The sequence below is a fragment of the Staurois parvus genome, unplaced genomic scaffold, assembly GCF_062004578.1.
Source record: "Staurois parvus isolate SC_StPar_1 unplaced genomic scaffold, SC_StPar_1.0 ptg000669l, whole genome shotgun sequence".
NCBI lineage: Eukaryota > Metazoa > Chordata > Amphibia > Anura > Ranidae > Staurois > Staurois parvus.
Window position 1 is genome coordinate 166,239 of NW_028318465.1, and position 20,170 is coordinate 186,408.

At 41.3% G+C, this 20,170-nt stretch overlaps 1 protein-coding gene across 1 annotated transcript in view; it reads left to right on the plus strand.

The window, feature by feature from the left end:
- The first annotated feature begins 2,257 nt into the window (after nt 1–2,257).
- The window catches only part of GTF2H4 (general transcription factor IIH subunit 4), a 36,117-nt gene continuing 18,204 nt past the window's right edge, over nt 2,258–20,170 (plus strand). The window contains exons 1-7 of the mRNA XM_089652029.1: nt 2,258–2,330; nt 7,950–8,069; nt 11,105–11,209; nt 11,603–11,734; nt 16,641–16,737; nt 18,270–18,358; nt 20,025–20,133. Coding sequence (XP_089508155.1) covers nt 7,951–8,069; nt 11,105–11,209; nt 11,603–11,734; nt 16,641–16,737; nt 18,270–18,358; nt 20,025–20,133 — 651 coding nt within the window. The 5' untranslated portion in view covers nt 2,258–2,330; nt 7,950. The remainder of the gene's footprint in view (nt 2,331–7,949; nt 8,070–11,104; nt 11,210–11,602; nt 11,735–16,640; nt 16,738–18,269; nt 18,359–20,024; nt 20,134–20,170) is intronic.

Below are 20,170 nucleotides of genomic sequence, written 5' to 3' on the forward strand. Positions count from 1 at the left end.
CAGAAACTCAGCACAGGGATGGTGGGAACCCCTCTTAATTGGCACTGCCATATTTATTGTATCATTACATTGGAGAGCTCTTCTTCTTCCTCACTGGCTCTGTACACTGGCTGCACTTTACTGCTCTTCCCACTCAGTACCTTTCTATGGGTTCATTCGGATGCCATCATTGCAGCTCTGAGGGTTCAGTCAGATGTCGTCAGTGCAGGTCTGTAGGTTTAGTTTGCTGCCCTGACTGCAGGTCTATGGGTTCAGCCGGATGATCTCAGTGCAAGTCTGTGAGTTCAGTCGGATGCTCTCAGTGCAGGTCTGTGAGTTCAGTCAGATCCCATTAGTGCAGTTCTATGGGTTCAGCCGGATGCTCTCAGTGCAGGTCTGTGAGTTCAGTCGGATGCTCTCAGTGCAGGTCTGTGAGTTCAGTCGGATGCTCTTTGTGCAGGTCTGTGAGTTCAGTCGGATGCTCTCAGTGCAGGTCTGTGAGTTCAGTCGGATGCTCTTTGTGCAGGTCTGTGAGTTCAGTCGGATGCTCTCAGTGCAGGTCTGTGAGTTCAGTCGGATGCTCTCAGTGCAGGTCTGTGAGTTCAGTCAGATGCTTTCAGTCAGGGGTGGACTGAAAACTCATGGGGCCCCCGGGGCAGTTGGGGATCATGGGGCCCCTGTGTCCTTGCCCACAAAGCACACCCAAAAAAGCCTATAAAAGGTACCATGGGTATTTTATGGGGCCCCCTACTGACCCCGGGCCCTCGGGCAGTGCCCGAGTGCTCGAATGGTCAGTCCGCCCCTGCTCTCAGTGCAGGTCTGTGAGATCAGTCAGATGCTCTCAGTGCAGGTCTATGGGATCAGTCGGATTCCATCTGTGCAGGTCATAACTTTTTTTCTTTTTTTTAATTAATGGTTGAACTGGATGGACTTTTGTCTTTTTTCAGCCAGACTAACTATGTACAGTAACTATGACTTTTTTGTCCATGCACATATAGACATTTACAGACATTTAGAAGCAGAAATCTGAACACACCAAAATTGCATTCAGGAGAAGAGCGTTTGGACAGAAAAAAACTCCCAATACACCCAAATGTGTAAATGTGTCTAAACACATCTTAGGCTCCGTTGACACCTGGGTATTTTGTATCGCAGGCAGAATCGCTGCGATTCTGCCCGTGATCTCAGAGCACTCTGCGAAAATTACAAATTGCATTTTATTGGCACCAAAAAATACTGTGCAGTTCTGGTGTGTGATAAATTGTGCTGCAATCACTACAGACCACATATCATGAAGCTTGTGGCCCAAAAAAGACCAGGAGCTTCTTTTGGGCGACCAGCTTTGCACGAGATGGTTTTCTGCGATTGCAGCATGATTTATCACACAACAATCATGGCAGAACCACACCATGTTTTTAGGTGTCGTTAAAATGGATGGTATCTGAAATTTGCGTTGCGCGATTTGTCATTTTAGCAAAGCATTTTGAAATTTTGGGCAGAATTGCAGCAACTCTGCCCACGATTCAAAATACCCAGGTGTGACGGAGCATAAGCACTAGGCGGTTTTAACATTTCAATGTTTATTCAGTTCAATAGTTAGAATAAATGAATTATCTAGCCAATGAAATGAATGAATGCCCAAGTCTTTGGCACTTCTAAATGAGTTTGAAAATGCAGCTTTAGGGGCGTTTCTCTACTCAGAAGAGGCAATCATAACAGCTTAGTGCGCATGAGGCCAAAATGCAGCTCTCTGCTTGCAGACCTGTCTTTAGTTATTTTCCTGACCCTAGGTTCACATCTATGCGTTTTCTGCAGCGTTTTGCATTTTGCAGAAACGCAGTACAATTCATTGAACATGATTTCCTATGGGACAGGTTCACACCTCTGCGTTTTCCCCTGGTGTGTTTTCTGGAAAAGGACTTTTTTAACGCAAAGTGTTGCGTTTTTGGTTCTATAGACTTCAATGGGAACGCTGCAGAAAAGCATATATTGCGTTTTTGATGGGTTTTGCATTTAAAATCTGCCTAGCAGCAAGAAAAATTTTAAAAAGGGAAAAATATGCAATGCAGAAACGTACGCAACCTGCATAGGTGTGAACCTAGCCTTAGACAATGCACACAGCCGCGATAATTCCAACCTGCTACACAGAGCAGAAGGGAAGTCGTGCTCTAGTGTGCACTGCCATAGCCGTCCACTAGGGGGAGCCGCGCACTCGCCTTTTCTCTATTTCTATTCTATTGCTAGTTTTCGGCTCTGTGGTTGGTTTAGAATAGGGAAGTGGGTGGGTCGTTAGGCAGTGTCTTGAACTTCACAACTTCCGGTTAGCTGAGACGTTCGCGTATATAAGGCAGGTAAGGGAACTGCCCGTAGGTGTGTGGTAGGGTCATGTACGGGAGGTCATGTGTCCGTATTGTAGAACGTGTAAAAGTATACGGAGTGGTCCTCTCGGCCGGAGGTCTGTGTGTCTCCTCCTGTACAGTGACACTTCCAGGATTGGGTCCATGGAGCTCCACTACAGACTGCTGACTGTTCTTCATGGGGATGAATGAGCCTGTTTGTGTATTTAAGTGTAGGGATGAATTCTCACTGTTTTTGGTACATTCCTCTCCATCTGATGTGTCCAGTGTCTGGTGACCCTACCAGTGAATGACTCCAGCAGATTTCTGTCCGGGGGTGACAACATCTTCTGAGCAGGAGCAATGTTGTCACCTTAGGACACACATCCCCTATGAACTACAAGACAATGTGCCAATGTACAGTGTGCCTTCGCACTTGGCTTGTTAGTGCTCAGCAAAGTGCATCTGAGAGAAGGGAGTGTGCAATATCTATGGCCACATTCTGACGTTGCACTGATAGCAGCAGTATTAAAGTCTGATTTTTTTTTTCCCTTGGACCTACAGGTCAGCTTATAAGGAGTTTTCCCTGTAGGTGCAGTGGATGTCTCCTAAATGTGTTGAAATTTTCACTTTGGCTCCAGCCAATTACATCACTACACATGTGCAATGCGTTTTGCATTTAGGGCACACATAGTGTACTCTTAAGGCAGGGAGCGCTGTATTGCAATCATGACACATGTTTATGCATGGGAACAAGGCCACTGATAAAGGGGTACCACCGGTTGTCCTATACCAGGCCTGGGCAGCAGGGGGAATCGTGGGCAGGAGAGGAGGTGATCTGTGGGGCAGAGAGGTAGTTACAGGAACCTATCCCCTGCAGCAGCAGCTGAAAGATGGTGGGGGGAGAGGAGGAGAAGCCAGCTTTCAGCTGCTGCAGAGAGAGCCACACAGGGGAACAGTTACTGTAATTGCCCTACTGCAGTGGTCTCCAAACTGCAGCCCAAAGGCTGGATGCAGCCTTTTGCTAGTCTTTATCTGGCCCTTGGGGTTATAGTCCTCCCACCGATATAAGGCACTATTTCTTACACTGACACCAACAGTGGGGAATAAATCCTGCTACTGACACTAATAGTGTAGCACTATTCCTCACTGATATCAATAATGAGGCACTATTCCTCCCACTGATATCAATAATGAGGCACTATTTCTCCCACTGATATCAATAATGGGGCACTATTTCTCCCACTGATATCAATAATGGGCCACCATTCCTTCCACTGATATCAATAATGTGGCACCAATCCTCCCACCGACACCAATGATGGAACACTATTCCTCCCACCGACACCAATGATGGAGCACTATTCCCCCCACCGACACCAGTGATGGAGCACTATTCCTTCCACCGATACCAGTGATGGAGCACTGTTCCTCCCACCGATACCAGTGATGGGGAACTGTTCCTCCCACCGATACCAGTGATGGGGCACTGTTCCTCCCACCGATACCAGTGATGGGGCACTGTTCCTCCCACCGATACCAGTGATGGGGCACTGTTCCTCCCACCGATACCAGTGATGGGGCACTGTTCCTCCCACCGATACCAGTGATGGGGCACTGTTCCTCCCACCGATACCAGTGATGGGGCACTGTTCCTCCCACCGATACCAGTGATGGGGCACTGTTCCTCCCACCGATACCAGTGATGGGGCACTGTTCCTCCCACCGATACCAGTGATGGGGCACTGTTCCACCGATACCAGTGATGGGGCACTGTTCCACCGATACCAGTGATGGGGCACTGTTCCTCCCACCGATACCAGTGATGGGGCACTGTTCCTCCCACCGATGCCAGTGATGGGGCACTGTTTCTCCCACCGATGCCAGTGATGGGGCACTGTTCCTCCCACCGATGCCAGTGATGGGGCACTGTTCCTCCCACCGATACCAGTGATGGGGCACTGTTCCTCCCACCGATGCCAGTGATGGGGCACTGTTCCTCCCACCGATGCCAGTGATGGGGCACTGTTCCTCCCACCGATGCCAGTGATGGGGCACTGTTCCTCCCACCGATACCAGTGATGGGGCACTGTTCCACCGATGCCAGTGATGGGGCACTGTTCCTCCCACCGATGCCAGTGATGGGGCACTGTTCCTCCCACCGATACCATTGATGGGGGACTGTTCCTCCCATCGATACCATTGATGGGGGACTGTTCCTCCCACCGATACCAGTGGTGGGGCACTGTTCCTCCCACCGACATCAATGGTGGGGCACTGTTCCTCCCACCAACACCAACAATAAGGTGCTATTTTTTTCTATTTATACCAATGATGGGGTCCTGTTCCTCCCAGTGATAACAATGATAGGCCACTATTCCTCCTCCTACTGACCACAGGTGCTATGTTACTGACTACCAACCCTGTGGCAATGTTTATTCTCACTGATGTTGGGCCCGTTACATTTTCTATCCCCACTGGCTGCAATCCAGCACCCCTAATGTCTGAAGGACAGTAAACTGGCCCTCTGTAAAGTTTGGAGACCCCTACCCTACTGCCTCACCAATCATCCTTTCTGTCCAGGATTTGATTCCCCCTGTGTGACTCCCTGCAGTGCCATATAGTCATATTTACCAGCTCCTTTCCTTTTGTGAATGAACACAATGAGTGATCAGTACTGGTAATGCACTGTGTTTGCTCACAACTGAAGCATAGTAAACTGTGTTCTCTATGCTTCAGTTTGTTAATGAACAGTAGCCTCTGTACAGAGCTTTCTGTTCTTTCATTATAAATTCCTTAGTCCCTTTCTCTGTCTCAAATGTGAGACATCAGTCCCCCCCCCTGATATTTCACCAAAGCCCTGCCCCCGGTGATCTTATTGTATTCTGATTATTCCTGACCATATTGTTAAAGAGGAACTTCACTCCCCCTGTGATTTGTTTTTAAGTTTCTTCTTACTTTTTATCCTGAATTTACAAACTTGCCCAGCAAGTGCTCAAGTGCCATACACCGGGTCCCACACCACCAATGTCTTGTTTGATGTTATTGGGAGCCTGCTGTCTCTTCTGGGCCCAGGCAGTCAGCTCCCTGATAACATCCACCAGGCCTGCCTCCTATCAGTCACAGTGTGTGAAAGCCGATGCCTCATGGGGTATATGACATACATATCCAAGGAGGTTTCAGGAGCTGAGTGAAGGTCTTCTTTAAAGTACATCTCTAGTATAGATGAGCTTAGGCATTCTCTTCTCTCCTACTTTTTTTTTTTTTTTTCTCCATTAAGTTACAAGCCAGGTTATTACTGTCCCACAGTCAGCCCTCTGTTTATGTTAGCTGTTTGGCAGAAATGACCTGACCTGCAACTCACTGGAGTGAAAAAAGCCAAGTTTAGAATTTGGCTAGAGATGAGTTTGGGGGACACCTGAGCTCATCTGTAATCTCTAGTCCAAAACTTTTCTTTTTAATTTTTGAATAGAGTGTGGAAGACTTGGAACCCCTATCAGTGTTATTTGATTCCTTTGTTGCCTGTGACCTTTTGGGGAGATTCTTTTCACATCCTGATGCAGAGACACATCTAGAAGTGAGTGGAAATTTTTCCTGAGTGAGAGAAATCCTCTCCCAGACAGTTGTCACCAGACCAGGTGTCCCCATTGGAAGATTCAGCCACCATGACAAATAAAAAAGATGAATCCAGACACTTGATTTAGCAGCTCTGGTTAGCCTGCCCTTTATAGTATGTGGTTATGCCTTCACCTTTCAATTAGTTTGGTTTTTAATAACACAGTAGAACCGTTACCCAGTAACCATTGTTTCTTCTGTTATTTTCTTATCTTTCTGTACATCTGTGATTAAACAGTGGATCTGTTAAGCTGACATAGTACAGTCTTAGGATTCCAGTCACTGTCACTAATAAGTGGTTCTAAAGGCTTTTTACCTTCATGCATTCTATGCATGATGGTATAAAACCTTCAGTGTGCAATTCCCCTCTCAGGTGGCTATCCCTCTTCATTGGCCTGAACACAGAAGCAGGAGCCATTGAGGAGGGAGTGGGGGGGGGGGGGGGCTGAGCTGTGCTTTCTGTGTCTTGTAGACCCACAGAGATGGCTTGGGAGCAAGCACGCATGAGTGCCCCCAGAGCAAGGGCACTTAGCTGGGAGGAGGCGCCAGGAGTGCTGGTGAGGAATTTGAGAAGAGGAGGATTAGGGCTATACTCGGTGAAAAACCACTACATGTAGCAGGTAAGCATAACATATTTGTTATTTTAAAAAAAAATAAGAACCTTTACTATGACTTTAAATCTAAAGAGATGTATACCATCCCATGAATCTATCTGAATAATATTTACAATTTACTTTTTTTTACTGAGCTCTGGAATTATAGTTGTCTTTATACTTCCAGCACTCCAACGTTAGACCTTTGGGCTTCAACTTCTTCAGCTGCAGGGTTGTGTCTAACTGCACTGCCCACTCCTGACCTCCTCTAGTCCAGTCAGAGAGCACTTTGTGTTATGTGAAACAATTTGCAAAGTACAAAACCCTCTGTAAATAGACAGCAGAGGGGAGGTGCATGCAGAACAGCTGCTGTGTAGTAAATCTGTATCTTTACTAACAGAGCTCTGGGAGGATAACAGTAGTTGTACTCCCTGTGCTCTGTAAAACTGTCATTTTAAATACAATGTAATTCTGACCACCACTATAAGGCCCCCGGTACACTTATGAACGATGGAAAATGACTGCTTTAAAACGTGGCTAAACAGACTTTTTTAACCTACGTTTGCATAACGCGTTTAGAAGCATTTGCGTTTAGAAGCGTTTTTTAAAGAAAAGCACAGGCGAACCTCCCAAGTGCCCAGAATGCACTGAAAAGTGGTAAATTATTAAGTATTTCAGACTGTTTCAGAGAAATACAGAGAGTAGAAGCAGAGAGAGCAGTATGTGTTGAGATTAGCTTAGGTGTGAGTTGCTCATTAACATTTCTTTTGTTTCCAAGGGTGGGAAAGGTATCTGGTGGAGTGAGTCATTAAGGCCACCTGGCAGGGGGTCTTCCTGGGGAATTTGAGGTGTGAATGGTCATTAACATATCTTTTGTTTCCAAGGGTGGAAGAGGTCTGAGGTGTGAATTGGTCATTACAATGTGTGACAAGCTTGGTAGGAACATCCTGTGTTCAGTGTTTGTCAATCTGAGTACCTTGATGATGAAAAAAGGTTCTGGACAGCATCGGGAACTGGAAGAGTTAAAAAAAAAATTCAAATGCAAACGCTTATAAACGCGATTTGCCGCGTTTACAAGCGTTTTGCGTTTGAAACGCTGATAAAATCAACTGCTGAACGCAAGTTTTGTGCATTCAAAAAAACGACTCTAAACTCAAATGCCTGTAAACGAAGATGTGTACATGGGACATAGGAAAACATTAGGGTGAGTTCAGGGGCTGCAGAAAAAAACGCTGAACAGCTCCTAAACGTGATTTCATCAACTGCATTGTACATGAGCCCTAAGGGTGGATTCTTCCTGCTAGCTACAAATGTAAGGGCATTTTTCCCCATGTACTTCGAACTAATTGGTTCTAGCAGGTTCCTCTGCAGTAAAAAGTTTGAGAGAGATTGTTCTAATTTATATATATTTTTTGTGCACATGCAGGATGAAGTTGCAAAGAGTACAGCTAAAGTGTAAGAATCTTCATGAATTTCTTCAAGAACTGAGTCCAGGTGTTCTGGACAGGCTGTACAACCACCCCGCTACATGCCTGGCTGTATTCAGGTGAATGTAGTTTGTGTGAATTAATCTTTATTTGTCACAAAAATGAATCAATGTACATTAGATCTGTAATCATAAAGAGCAATTACAGTAAAGCTGTGCCCAGACAATGCATTCTAGCATACAGTTAGGTCCATATATATTTGGACACAGGCACAATTTTAGTTTTATTTTTTCAAATATTTACCAAAACATATTTAAACTATAGTTATACAATGGATATGGGTTTAATTTGAGGGTGTACGTCCAAATTGGAGGAAGGGAATAGCTTAAGAGTAGCCATCCCCCCTTTTTCAAGGGACCAAAAGTAATTGGACAATTGAATCAAAAGCTGTTTCATGGCCAGGTGTCAGCTATTCCTTCATTGTTTCTTCATCAGTTAAGCAGGTAACAGGTCTGGAGTTGATTCTAAGTGTGGTATTTGCATTTGGAATCTATTGCTGTGAACCTACATCATGAGTTCAAAGGAGCTGTCCATGCAAGTGAAACACGCCATTGTAAGGCTTCAAAAACAAAACAAATCCATCAGACAGAGAGAGCAACAACATTGTGAGTGGCCAAATCAACAGTTTTGTACATTCTGAGGAAAGAAGAACGCACTGGGGAGCTCAGCAACATAAAAAGGCATGGATGTCCACAGAAGACAGCAGTGGTGGATGATCACAGCATCCTCTCTGTAGTAAAGAGAAACCCATTCACAACATCCAGACAAGTGAATGGCACTCTTCAGGAGGTGGGCGTATCATTGTCAAAGTCTACAATCAAGAGAAGACTTCACAAGAGCAAATACAGAGGGTTCACCACAAGGTGCAAACCATTCATAAGCCTGAAGAATAGAAAAGCCAGATAAGACAAAGCCAACAAAAAAAATCTAAAAAAGTCCGACCAGTTATGGAAAAGCATTCTTTGGCCGGATGAAATTAAGATTAATCTGTACCAGAATGACGGAAAGAAAAAAGTGTGAAGAAAGCTTGGAACAGCTCATGATCCAAAGCACACACAACGTCATCTGTAAAACATGGTGGAGGCAGTATGATGGCATGGGCATGCATGGTTTCCAGTGGCATTGGGTCATTGGTGTTTATTGATGATGTGACAGAAGCAGCTGGGTGAATTCTGCTGTGTTTAGAGATATACTGTCAGCCCAGATTCAGCCGAATGCAGCAAAGTTGATTGGATGGTGCTTCACAGTACAGATGGACAATGATCCAAAACACACTGCAAAAGCAACCCAGGAGCTTTTGAAGGAACAGAAGTGTAATATTCTGCAATGGCCAAGCCAATCACCTGATCTCAACCTAGTTGAGTAAAACTAAATGCAGAAATACCCACAAACAAAGAACAACTGAAGACAGCTGCAGTTAGAGCCTGGCAAAGCATCAGAAAGGACGAAACCCAGTCTTTGGTAATGTCCATGGGTTCCAGACTTCAGGCAGTCATTGCCAGTAAAGGATTTTCAACAAAATATTAAAAATTAACATTTATTTATGATTATATTCATTTGTCCAGTTACATTTCAGCCCATGAAAATGGAGGGACTGTGTATAAAAATGGTTTATGTTCAACCCCTTGAATTGAAGCTGAAAGTCTGCATTTGAAATTCATATGGATTGTTTCGTTTTAATGTATTCTGGTGGCGTACAGAGCCAAAAGTATGAAAATTGTGCCTGTGTCCAAATATATATGGACCTAACTGTATTTACATATTCTGAACAAGCAGCAAAAGCACTTTGAAACATGCCTATTTTCACCTCTGTAGCTACAGGCATTGTGGAGAAATGTATCTTCAAAGTTCAAAACAGGCACTGAAATATCCTTTTAATTTTTATTGCAGGAGAATCTTGGTAGTCTGCCAGCTCTCTAATGTAAATACACAACAGGTGTTTCTGAGTTGTTAGCAACCAATTAAAACCCTGCTTTCAAATCTTTGTTGTGAACTTTAAGGACCCATTTACACCATTTGCATTGGAAAGTTGCCCAATGCAATCCCAATGCAAAGACAGGGCAATTCACCTTGTTTCCCGTGGTGTCAGTTCACACCACTGTGTTATGGTGTGCACTGATGAAAAGTACTGCTTGCTTTCATGCATACATGCAGTACTTGTCTTGAGCACAGTGGAAACCAATGCATCCTAACCTGTGTAAATAGAATGTGACAAAGTATTACTTGTGTCATTTCAATAACGTTTGAACAAAAAAAAAAGAGGAAATAGTGTGATGCTTCGGCACTATCCTCCCTTCACACGCCAGCAGCTGTGTGTTAAGTGTGGTTGCTGGTGTTAGGACTACATAGCTCCTCCCTCTCTTCTCCAAAACGGGGAGGGGGGGGGGCAGTAGGCCACTGAAATAGCAGGGAACAATGCTGCTAACTTATCACAGTAAAGTGAATCAAAGCAAAGGAAGTTGTCAATTCACAAGATTTCTGTCTGGATAGAAATTTGCTGAACAGACATAGTACAAACTTTCAGTGGTACATTCAACAGACCGAGAGGTAGTAAATAAGGCATATTTTTTGTTATTGTAGAGTTTACATACACTTTTAATATATTTAGCATTTTAATGACTATGGTCTGGACACAAGTGCACTTTAAAATCAATTACGATTCCCTTTATCTATCATTTGTTTATATTTTTTGCATAATAGGTTTGCCCAACTATTAAAGTTTCAAAGAGCACCATTTGGCCAGTAGCTGGTGCCAGCTCTGTTGTACATCAACCCTCTCCCCCAGTGACAGGCTCAAGAACGATCTTTTATGTATAGGCACAGAGATTGCAGAACAATTTTGGTGCCCAGCCTTAGAAAACAAGGGTTATGGCAGCTTCTGTGTATAAATGTACACTATTAGGGTCTGTTTATAAATGTTTTCACCCAAAATTCACAATATTTCTACCCAAGATTCGCACATTTTCTAACTTGTTTTAATGGGGGCAAATCATGAATCTTGGGTGAAAGCTGTATGAATCTGTAATAACCACATTTACAAATAAATTCCTTTGTGTTACACTTTTTCTCATTGGTAATTTTTATGATCTCTCAGGGAGCTTCCGAGTCTTGCCAAGAATTATGTGATGCGAATGCTCTTCCTTGAACAGCCTTTGCCCCAAGCAGCTGTTGCATTGTGGGTGAAAAAAGAAAATCACAAGTAAGAGATATGGTTATTCATCCACAATGTATGAAATAGATTGAAATCAGTAATTTCATTGCAATTGTATGTGTATTTGGTTCTGGACCTCTTCATTGAGGTCAGCTCAAGTGATCATCTGATGGTGCTTTAGAGAAATACATTTTAAACATACCTTAAACATGTGCAAATACATCTGTGATGTGCTAGAGAGATGAATTGTGGGAAGCCAAGCTATCACTTCAACTACACATTACTAATTCAGAGAGGAAATATGTAACAAAGCACATACTAATGTTTACAGAAACAATGTAGGAAAGCATAATGTGTTTAAAAGCATTGATGCCTATATTAAAACACTAAAGTGTGTGTCTACAAACTAAATCTGCCTATGTTTATATTTTATTTTATCAGGGAACATGAAGAGAACACACACATCTTGTCCGGTCTGCGTTTGTGGCACACTCAACAGCTCCCCGGTGGACTGCAGGGGTTTATCCTGAATTCAATTTTCAGAGAAAACCTAAGAATTGCATTATTGGGGGGGTAAGGAAAAGTGTTTACTGCTCATTCATTCAAATAGTGCTTTTCATGTCACAATAGTCTACATTTACACTTTATAGTTAGCATTTTTAAATCCCTAAGAGTGTTTTGTCTGGGCAAAATTTTAAACATCATATTTGTCGGCCCTCTGCAGTACATGCACATTTCCCCATGTATTGTCTCTTAAAAAACTAAAGGGAAAAACTATTTTTTGCCAGAATTCTTGTAAGCGCCAAACTTCCTGTAGTGAGATGACATTGCTGCCTTTTCTTGAAATTCCAAGCAGTGTTGTCATCCCTGTTTCATTACAGAGGTTTCCCCTTTTGACCTGCGTAATACCATTCTCTCATGTAAAGGGAATGGGATGGGGTGTCCTGTAGTCCAGCAGGGGAGAACGCACAGAAGGATATTGTTTTAAAGGCCAGTTCACACTAGTAGTTTCACAGGAAATCAGTTTAGTGCCACTTGATTCATATCGCACCGCACCAAAAGCATACGCTACTTTTGGAAAAGCACTACTTCTGTACCATGCGATCAGGTGCAGGCATACTCATTTTGTTTGCAATCTGTGTTTGGGGTGTCATTAACTAAACATCAACTCCCACTGCAGGTCGCAACTGCATTGTGTTTTGAATGCTGTGCAGGAAATGCACAATGAATTTTACTTATATTTGCTTCCTTTGGTGTGCTAAATTATAGCATTGAAAGTGTTATCTTATTGATTTTGTCAGAAATCTCGGGAGCTAATAATTCCTTATGTTCTCTGCCTACACAAGGAGAGGTTATGTGGAGGGGATGGAAATGAGGGGAGGTCTGTGTTCTTTGTAATCCATCAGAAATGAAGTGGGCAGGGCTGACACTGAGCTTAGAAATTCAGAGCTGTGTTGTCATGTCAAATAGGAAGTTAGGAATATAACACATTTCTGCCATAAAATCAGTTATTTTTCTGTAATTGCAGCATGTTAAATGGATTAAAACATGGGGAAATGTGCATATATATGTTCTATAGATGTTCACAATAATGTTTTTTTCTTAATTGTTATTTTATCTACAATTAAAGTGGTTCTAAAGTCAAAAGGTTGTTTACCTTAATGCATTCTCAACAGTAAGGTAACAAAAAAATCCTTCAGCCTGTTCCAAACACATGAAGGATGCCAGTGAATCTATGGTTTTAATACAGTGAGAATTATTCATCATGCTGGTCACCCACATGTACTTCTGAAGGAGACCTATCAAAACGCGTCGAGTCTTTGTGTTGATTGTATTGGACTTAAACAATTTCTTGAACCCTAAATTCAGTATTTTGTTGTGTTTTTGTTTTTTTTGGTTTTTATCCAATGTTATAATAAAATCTATGGTTTTTATACACGCAGTGTTTCCCTTGTATCTATTGGTTCCTAAAAAAATCCTTGGCTACTACTGTTTGCTATATTGACTGGAATAAGGGAGGCTTTCCCAAATATTACATGAGGCCACGCACATCTCCTACGTATTTGAATTCAGTAACGTTACTGATTTTAACATGCTTAACAACATCATCATTTTTTTTTCCACAAGAGTTTACTTTTCTAAATTAAATATTAACTATATTTGACCAATTTAGGTGCATATATTACCATAGGTAAAATGTGCTTCAGGCAAGTAAAGACTGACAGTTCTAAGCTAGTGACCTTCTCTCCCTCTTTAACCACATCAATCAAATTTAACCACTTCCCGCCCGCAATGTGCTACAGACGGGCGGCAACTAAAGGCAAGGGATGTTTGGGTATGCCGCTCTGGCTGTACAAACCCCGGAGGGGGGGGGGGGGTTAGGGGGGCTCTTTGATCACCTCTATTAACCCTTTGATCACCTTGTCAGCCAGCCATTAGTACAGTGTCAGTATATAGAATTTTTCACTGATCACTGTATTACTGCCACTAGCGACACCAGATAGCATCAGAGTCAGTTAGCACCCCTCCCAGCCAGGGTCAGCTAGCATTAGATTGCCCGCACACTATCGCAATCACGCTATAGGTCGCTGATCACCGCCATTACTAGTATAGTGTTTGTACCGATCAATATAATGATCATGAACAGAACTATTCTAGTGCCTCCTTTGAATAGTGTCCCCAAAAATGCAGTGTTAGCAGGATCAGCCCCATTAGCTGCCAGCACTAGCATTTAACCCGTCCGCTGTTTTTCATGGACGATTTGTATCAATTGATTGTGGGCCAAAGCAATTTATGCGCACGACACTATATGGCCGCCCACCCAAATTCAGCTCTTGCCAGACAATTCACATGGAAACATATCACAGTTTCTGAATTTAAACCCTCAACATGGGCATTACAAAAAAGAATGAATTGCGGTCATATTGGTCCACAGACCCAATTCATCATATGCCCATGTTCTCTGCTGTTTCCTATATGACCAACATGGACCAGCAATGAACTGGTACATCGCTGGACTTTGAGTGGTTATGCCGGGATGATGCCTGCAACTACAGACATCATCCCGGTATAGTCTTTTTCAGCTGGCTGTCTGCTTTCAGGTAAAAGCAATCCTAGTAGCTGCTGCATCGTTTTTACAAACAGTGGTAAGGGACATTCCACCCCCCCCCCCCCCTGCTGCCTTCCACAGTTTTCTTGGGCTCTCCGAGAATGCAGTTGGCAGTTCCACTGGCTGACCATAGAACTGATCAGAGACCAGAATGGCTCCAATCATCTCTATGGTCTAAGAGACGGAAGCTACAAGCATTTCATCATTTCCATTTCTCTGGACATTAACAGCGCCATTTTTAAATTGGGAAAGCATCTGATCACACTGATCTTGGGGTGATCAGATGCTTTGAGGGCAGAGGAGATATCTAGAGTCTAATCGACCCCAGATTTCTCAGAAAAGAGTACCTGTCACTGCCTATTGCTATCACAGGATATTTACATTCCCTGTCATAACAATAAAAGTGATAAAAAGAAAAGAAAAGGGACAGTGTAAAAATACTAAAGAAAAAAAAAATCAAAATGAGAAAAAAAAACCCTGCCCCCTTCCCTTGTTCATGCGCAAAGGCAAATGCAAGCATTGATCCCGTGTCGGTACATAAACAGATTGCACCATGCATATGACATATCACCGTGAACATCAGATTGAGGGCAGTAATTTTAGCACTAGTTCTCCTGTGTAAATATAAATTGGTGACCTGTAAAGGCTTTTAAAAGTCACCTATCGATATTAAAAATGTATGTACTTTGTCGCCATTGCACGGGCATACGCAGTTTAAAAGCATGCCATGTTTCGTATCCATTTACTCAGTGTAACATCATCTTTTATATTTTATCAAACAATTAGGTAACATATTATGTTTTTGCGCATTAAAATTCTAAAAAGTGTATTTTTCCTAAAGATTTGCGTTTGAAAAATCACTGCGCAAATACTGTGTGACATGAAAAATTTCAACATCCACCATTTATTCTCTAGGGCCTCTGCTTTAAAAAAATAGATATAATGTTTGGGGGTTCATAGTAATTTTCTAGCAAAAAACCCCCAGTATTTTCATGTGAACAAAAAGTGTCAGAAAAAGCTTGGTCTTCAAGAGTGGATGGTATGTGGCAAAAGCTTTTAATGTTGGCCCTGAAATGACAGGATAGTAGAAGCAAACAAATGTGACCGTTATCATTCCCGGCATGCAAAGAATGTACCTGTGTTTTGAAACCATTAAGGCCTTGTGGTGCACCATGGTGCAGAGGCATCAGTTTTTCTGCACACCTGCAAGGCCACAAAAAATAATTGTTCTCTGTGCCCTGTTCACACAACAACACTAGTGTATAAAACTCATCGAAACGTGCACGAAACTGATGTAACCTGATGTCTCTGCAAGTTAAATCTGCACAACGGTTTTGTGTGAATGGGCCTTAAATCTATGGGTTTAGTTCTGCTTTAAATCCACCCTGAACTGAGATTGGCCTTGCCCAACTGTTGATTACGTTACTATAGAGGTTCTGAAACTCGTCTGCAGGAAGATATTCTGAACATTTTCAAATTTTTGTTTTTATGTTAGGAATATTTAAATGAATCAAAATATACTGTAAGTTCACCTTTTATAAACAAATTCCCTTTGTCCTGGCAGGTCCCTACTTAGCTCCTCTGACAGCTGCAGCCTCCAACTCTGTCTGCTGCCCATCAGTAGAAACCTAGTGCCGAACTGTGCACTAAGGTCCTATAGACCATTCCCATCATATGGTATGTTGTTCCTGCAATACAGATAGACACAACAAAGGGGTGCTGAGGGATTTTTTTTTTTTTTTTGTAAAAGGTGAACATGTAATTTTTAAGCAAAACAGTAAAAATGGTGGAGATTTCACACAAGAGACAGACATGTTTATTTTTTCTATCTATAAAAGGAAAAAACCCTGTGTTCTTACTATATTAACTTTACTGTACATAACTTTACTGTACAAGGCTAACTCCAATTTTGTTTTGAAAATATATCAAATAAAACACAGTGAAGCATATACAATTTCTAAACAAGTAATATTGTAATTGAATGTTATTAAACATTACCTTTCTTTTAATTCGGAAGTGCTTTAATTTTTTGCCAAAATGCAGTGCCCCCCAGAAATGTAATTTCCTGCTTGTGTGATTGGCTTTGATTTTCCCAGAAGTCTGTACTTATATACAGTATAAGTCAGGTTTTGGCCATCCCCTGCAACAAAAATATAATTTGTGGTGAGATACTCATAAGATAAATCACATTGCTTGTCAGTGGCCCCTGAAAAGCAATCCAAATGCAGATTACTCTTAAGGGGAGCTGTGGATTTAGTTGCATGTCTAAATCTACCTAATTTGTAATTATTTTTGTGTCTTTTAGTGTATTTGCATAAATTTTACCTTTTTGATTATTTTATTTTGATCTTTCTATTTTGTCTTGTGTAGAGGCAAAGCCTGGGCAGATGATGGCAGCCAACTGGGTCCTGATAAACATGGAAAAGATGTTCCTTCTCTGGATAAATATGCTGAGAGCAGATGGGAGGTGAAGTGAGGTTTATCGTAATTTACCAGCCTTGTTTATAAAGATAATTGAAACAGAGTTTAACTTTAAAATATCAATTCAAACTACCAGATCACACTTCTTAAATTTAGTAGCAACAATCTGCAGCAACGTATTCTTCTGAATTCCAAAAATTTGCAATATAGCTGTAATCAGGCAATGTTGTCCAGTTAGTGAATCCCTCCAAACACTGCATCACTCACAACCTGCTGATATTGTATCAGCCGCTTGTAATTGTGTGGAGTTATTGACTGAACTGACAGCAATTTTATTTCTATCTTACTTTTTTGAATTCACAAGCTTACCTTTTTGCAGAGTTGTAAGTAAGTTGCTACTGGTGTATCGAGTGCAGTGTGAATTGATGTTTCGGTTTATTACATTGTAAAGTGCTGCACAAACTGTTGGCACTGTATAAATTCTGTATAATAATAATTATTTAGGAGATTTACCATACTATATACACCTTCTGTGCCACCTTTTCCACACTGCTACCTGTAACCTTTGTAAGAGAACTTTGATCTTTACAGACGTTTTACAACTTCATTCTTAGAGTTTTACTAGTTGGGTTAATATGGATTTCAAATCTAAATATACATTGATATTTTGAATGTAATTTAATTTAGTTCCTGTATTTGTTGATGACAAGAAAAAATGATGAAAGTCCATTCTAGATTTTATAAAACATTAGTGTGGTTCTAGGTATGGATTGTTTTTGACAATTTATGTAAGTGCAGTTTTAAAGATTATGTCTTAAAACATGTACATACATTCATAGTCATTAAAGGCTAAGTTCATCTCTTACAAAAAATAATAAATGCACATTTGTTTTTAGATAAATGTGCATTTATTTTTTTTATTACACTGCAGATTGCAGGTGTAGTGTCAGCCTCCTACAGACACTCAGTCAGCTGTCTGCCAGTACGGAGGGCAGTTACTGAATGGCAGGAAGAATGCATGAACTACAAGAGCGCTCACCGGCGCCCTCGCAGTTCTTAGAGAACTTCAAACTGTCAGCCGTGGAGGCCAACAGTAGATGCAGTTCATTCATTCACAGAAGTCTGTAAATGAATGCCACGGCCATGACAGTGAGTTCAGGTAGAGAATCCTGTTTGCTGACACAAGAAGGGGGGCAATCAGAGAGAGAGGAGGCAGGAGCTGGAATGTTACATGTTCTACAATAAATACAGATGGAACATGTTGCAAGGGTGAGCCTATCCTTTATTGTTTTTGTTGACTGGTATTGATTAGTAAATCTTCAAAATCTGCAAAGGAGTTGCTTCTGAGTGTTGAGAGATTTTTGTGTTTGAATCTAGCAAACACTCTAGCCCACACTTACTGTATTTGACCATTGTTATGTTGAATGTTTCTGAATTCAATCATGGTTTTGCAGGGATGGGTGGATAGATAGATATTGCATTTTGAACATTTCATACTTTTGGTTTACAGTATATCCATCTGGGAGCATTGCATATTTAGTCTTTCAGTGAAATTGTACTGTTATTTTTTATTTTCAGGTTATTCTTCAGTTTATGGTTGGATCACCAAATGCAACAGTGAGTCAGGATTTATCACAACTTCTCATTTCAGCTGGTCTCATGAAAAGGTAAACCTGCATGTTTTAAAATTAATCTGTAAATCAAAATCTGTAAATAATGCAATAAAAATTCAGTTTAAAATAGCTGATTGTAAGGGCCACTACATATAGCTTCTGGTAAATGACACCTTATCACCTAATATTATTGAGGATCTAACCTGGTATCCATGTCACTTACATAGTGGTGATTTTGGTATTGCTTGAACCAAATCTAACAATCCATCCATTTTGCTGTATTTGCTGCCCCCTGCCATACTGTATATGTAAAAAGACAGCGCCTCCACTGCTGTCATGTCTCTTTAGCAGCAGGAGGTGATGCAGCAATCTACCATTTCTTCTCTAATACATGTGAGAAAAGGTGGTGAAGCTGTGAGTTGATTTTTTTAAAGCTTTCTGCAGTCTACTTCTTTGAATGCTTATATTATCTAAGAACAGAAGGGCTCCTGCTTTTTTTTTTTCGTCTTTTAAATACTTTTATTTTGAAATATTTGCCTGTGTCATATTCAACATATAAAATGCATAAGAGTGGGCAGAGCTGTATTTCACATAGTACCAATGTGACGGCTTGTTACCAAAAGTCTTTGCTTTAGGCCTCGTTCACACCAGTCTGCAGAGATGTCAGTTTTTCTGCGTGCGTTCTGCAAGGGCACAGCAAAATCAATTCTCTAGGTGCCTTGTTCACACCACAATGCTAGTATCTCTTGCAGATGGTTTGACAGTTTGGTTGAGAGCACAAACAAATGTGACAATGATCATTCCCGGTATGCCGTAACTGTTTTTTGAAACCAAAAAGGCCTTGTTCTTGACATGGTGCAGAGACGTCAGTTTTTCTGCACACATTCTGCAAGGGCACACAAAAATAATTGCTTTCTATTTGCTCTGCTCAAAGCACAACAATAGTATCACTTGCAGATTTTTTCTGCACAGAAATCTGCAACGTTTATAAAACTCATTGAACCGCGCATGAAAACTGATGTCTCTGCAAGTGAAATCTGTGCGTCAGTTTCCACTGGTTTTTCCGCACATATGGTGTGAATGATGCCAAGATTTAAAAATATTAAAATTTGCTTTTTTGAATCTAACAAGTGCATTTTGTGTAATATAAATGCTTAGGCTTTTTCATTTTACTCTTAAAAATTTGCAGTGTCTATATGTATCAGAATCCTTGCAGTTATACATTCTCAGGAGCACCACTTCAGCCACATGGCTCTGCTTTTCAAATGGAAAACAAGGCTAATACATTTCAAATGGATATCTGTTTGCACACAACTGCCATGCCATACATGTTCAGATATGCAGTTATCTGTCACTTGGCAAGTCCACTTTTAATTTATTAGCAATGACTTATAATAATGAGGAGCCAAATGTTCAGGTAATGCAACTTCATGAACCATTGTTCCCATAAAGCTAGGGAGAAGGAAGCTTGATGACAAACCTAGCTGTTTGTTTGATCAGGAAGTGCTGGAGATCCAACTTTTTATTTTTATCTTAGCCTAAGATTTTTGTAAGAACTATTACATTTTGGTATGTTGTGAGCCCACCCATGGCACCATGCATGTAACATTTTAGATGTACTTTATTAAAGAACAATGTTCACTGTAAAACGTATATCCAAACTATTATTTCAAACATTTTTATGTTTTTGAAAAACATTTTGTCTTTGTTCATTTGATAGTGATTCTGGAGAAGCTCCAAGCATTTCTTCAGCTGGATTTCAGTTCTTACTGCTAGATACAGCTTCACAGCTCTGGTATTTTATGCTACAGTACTTGAAGTCAGCTGAAGTAAGTACTATATCTCTAAGACTTTAATATAAAGTAG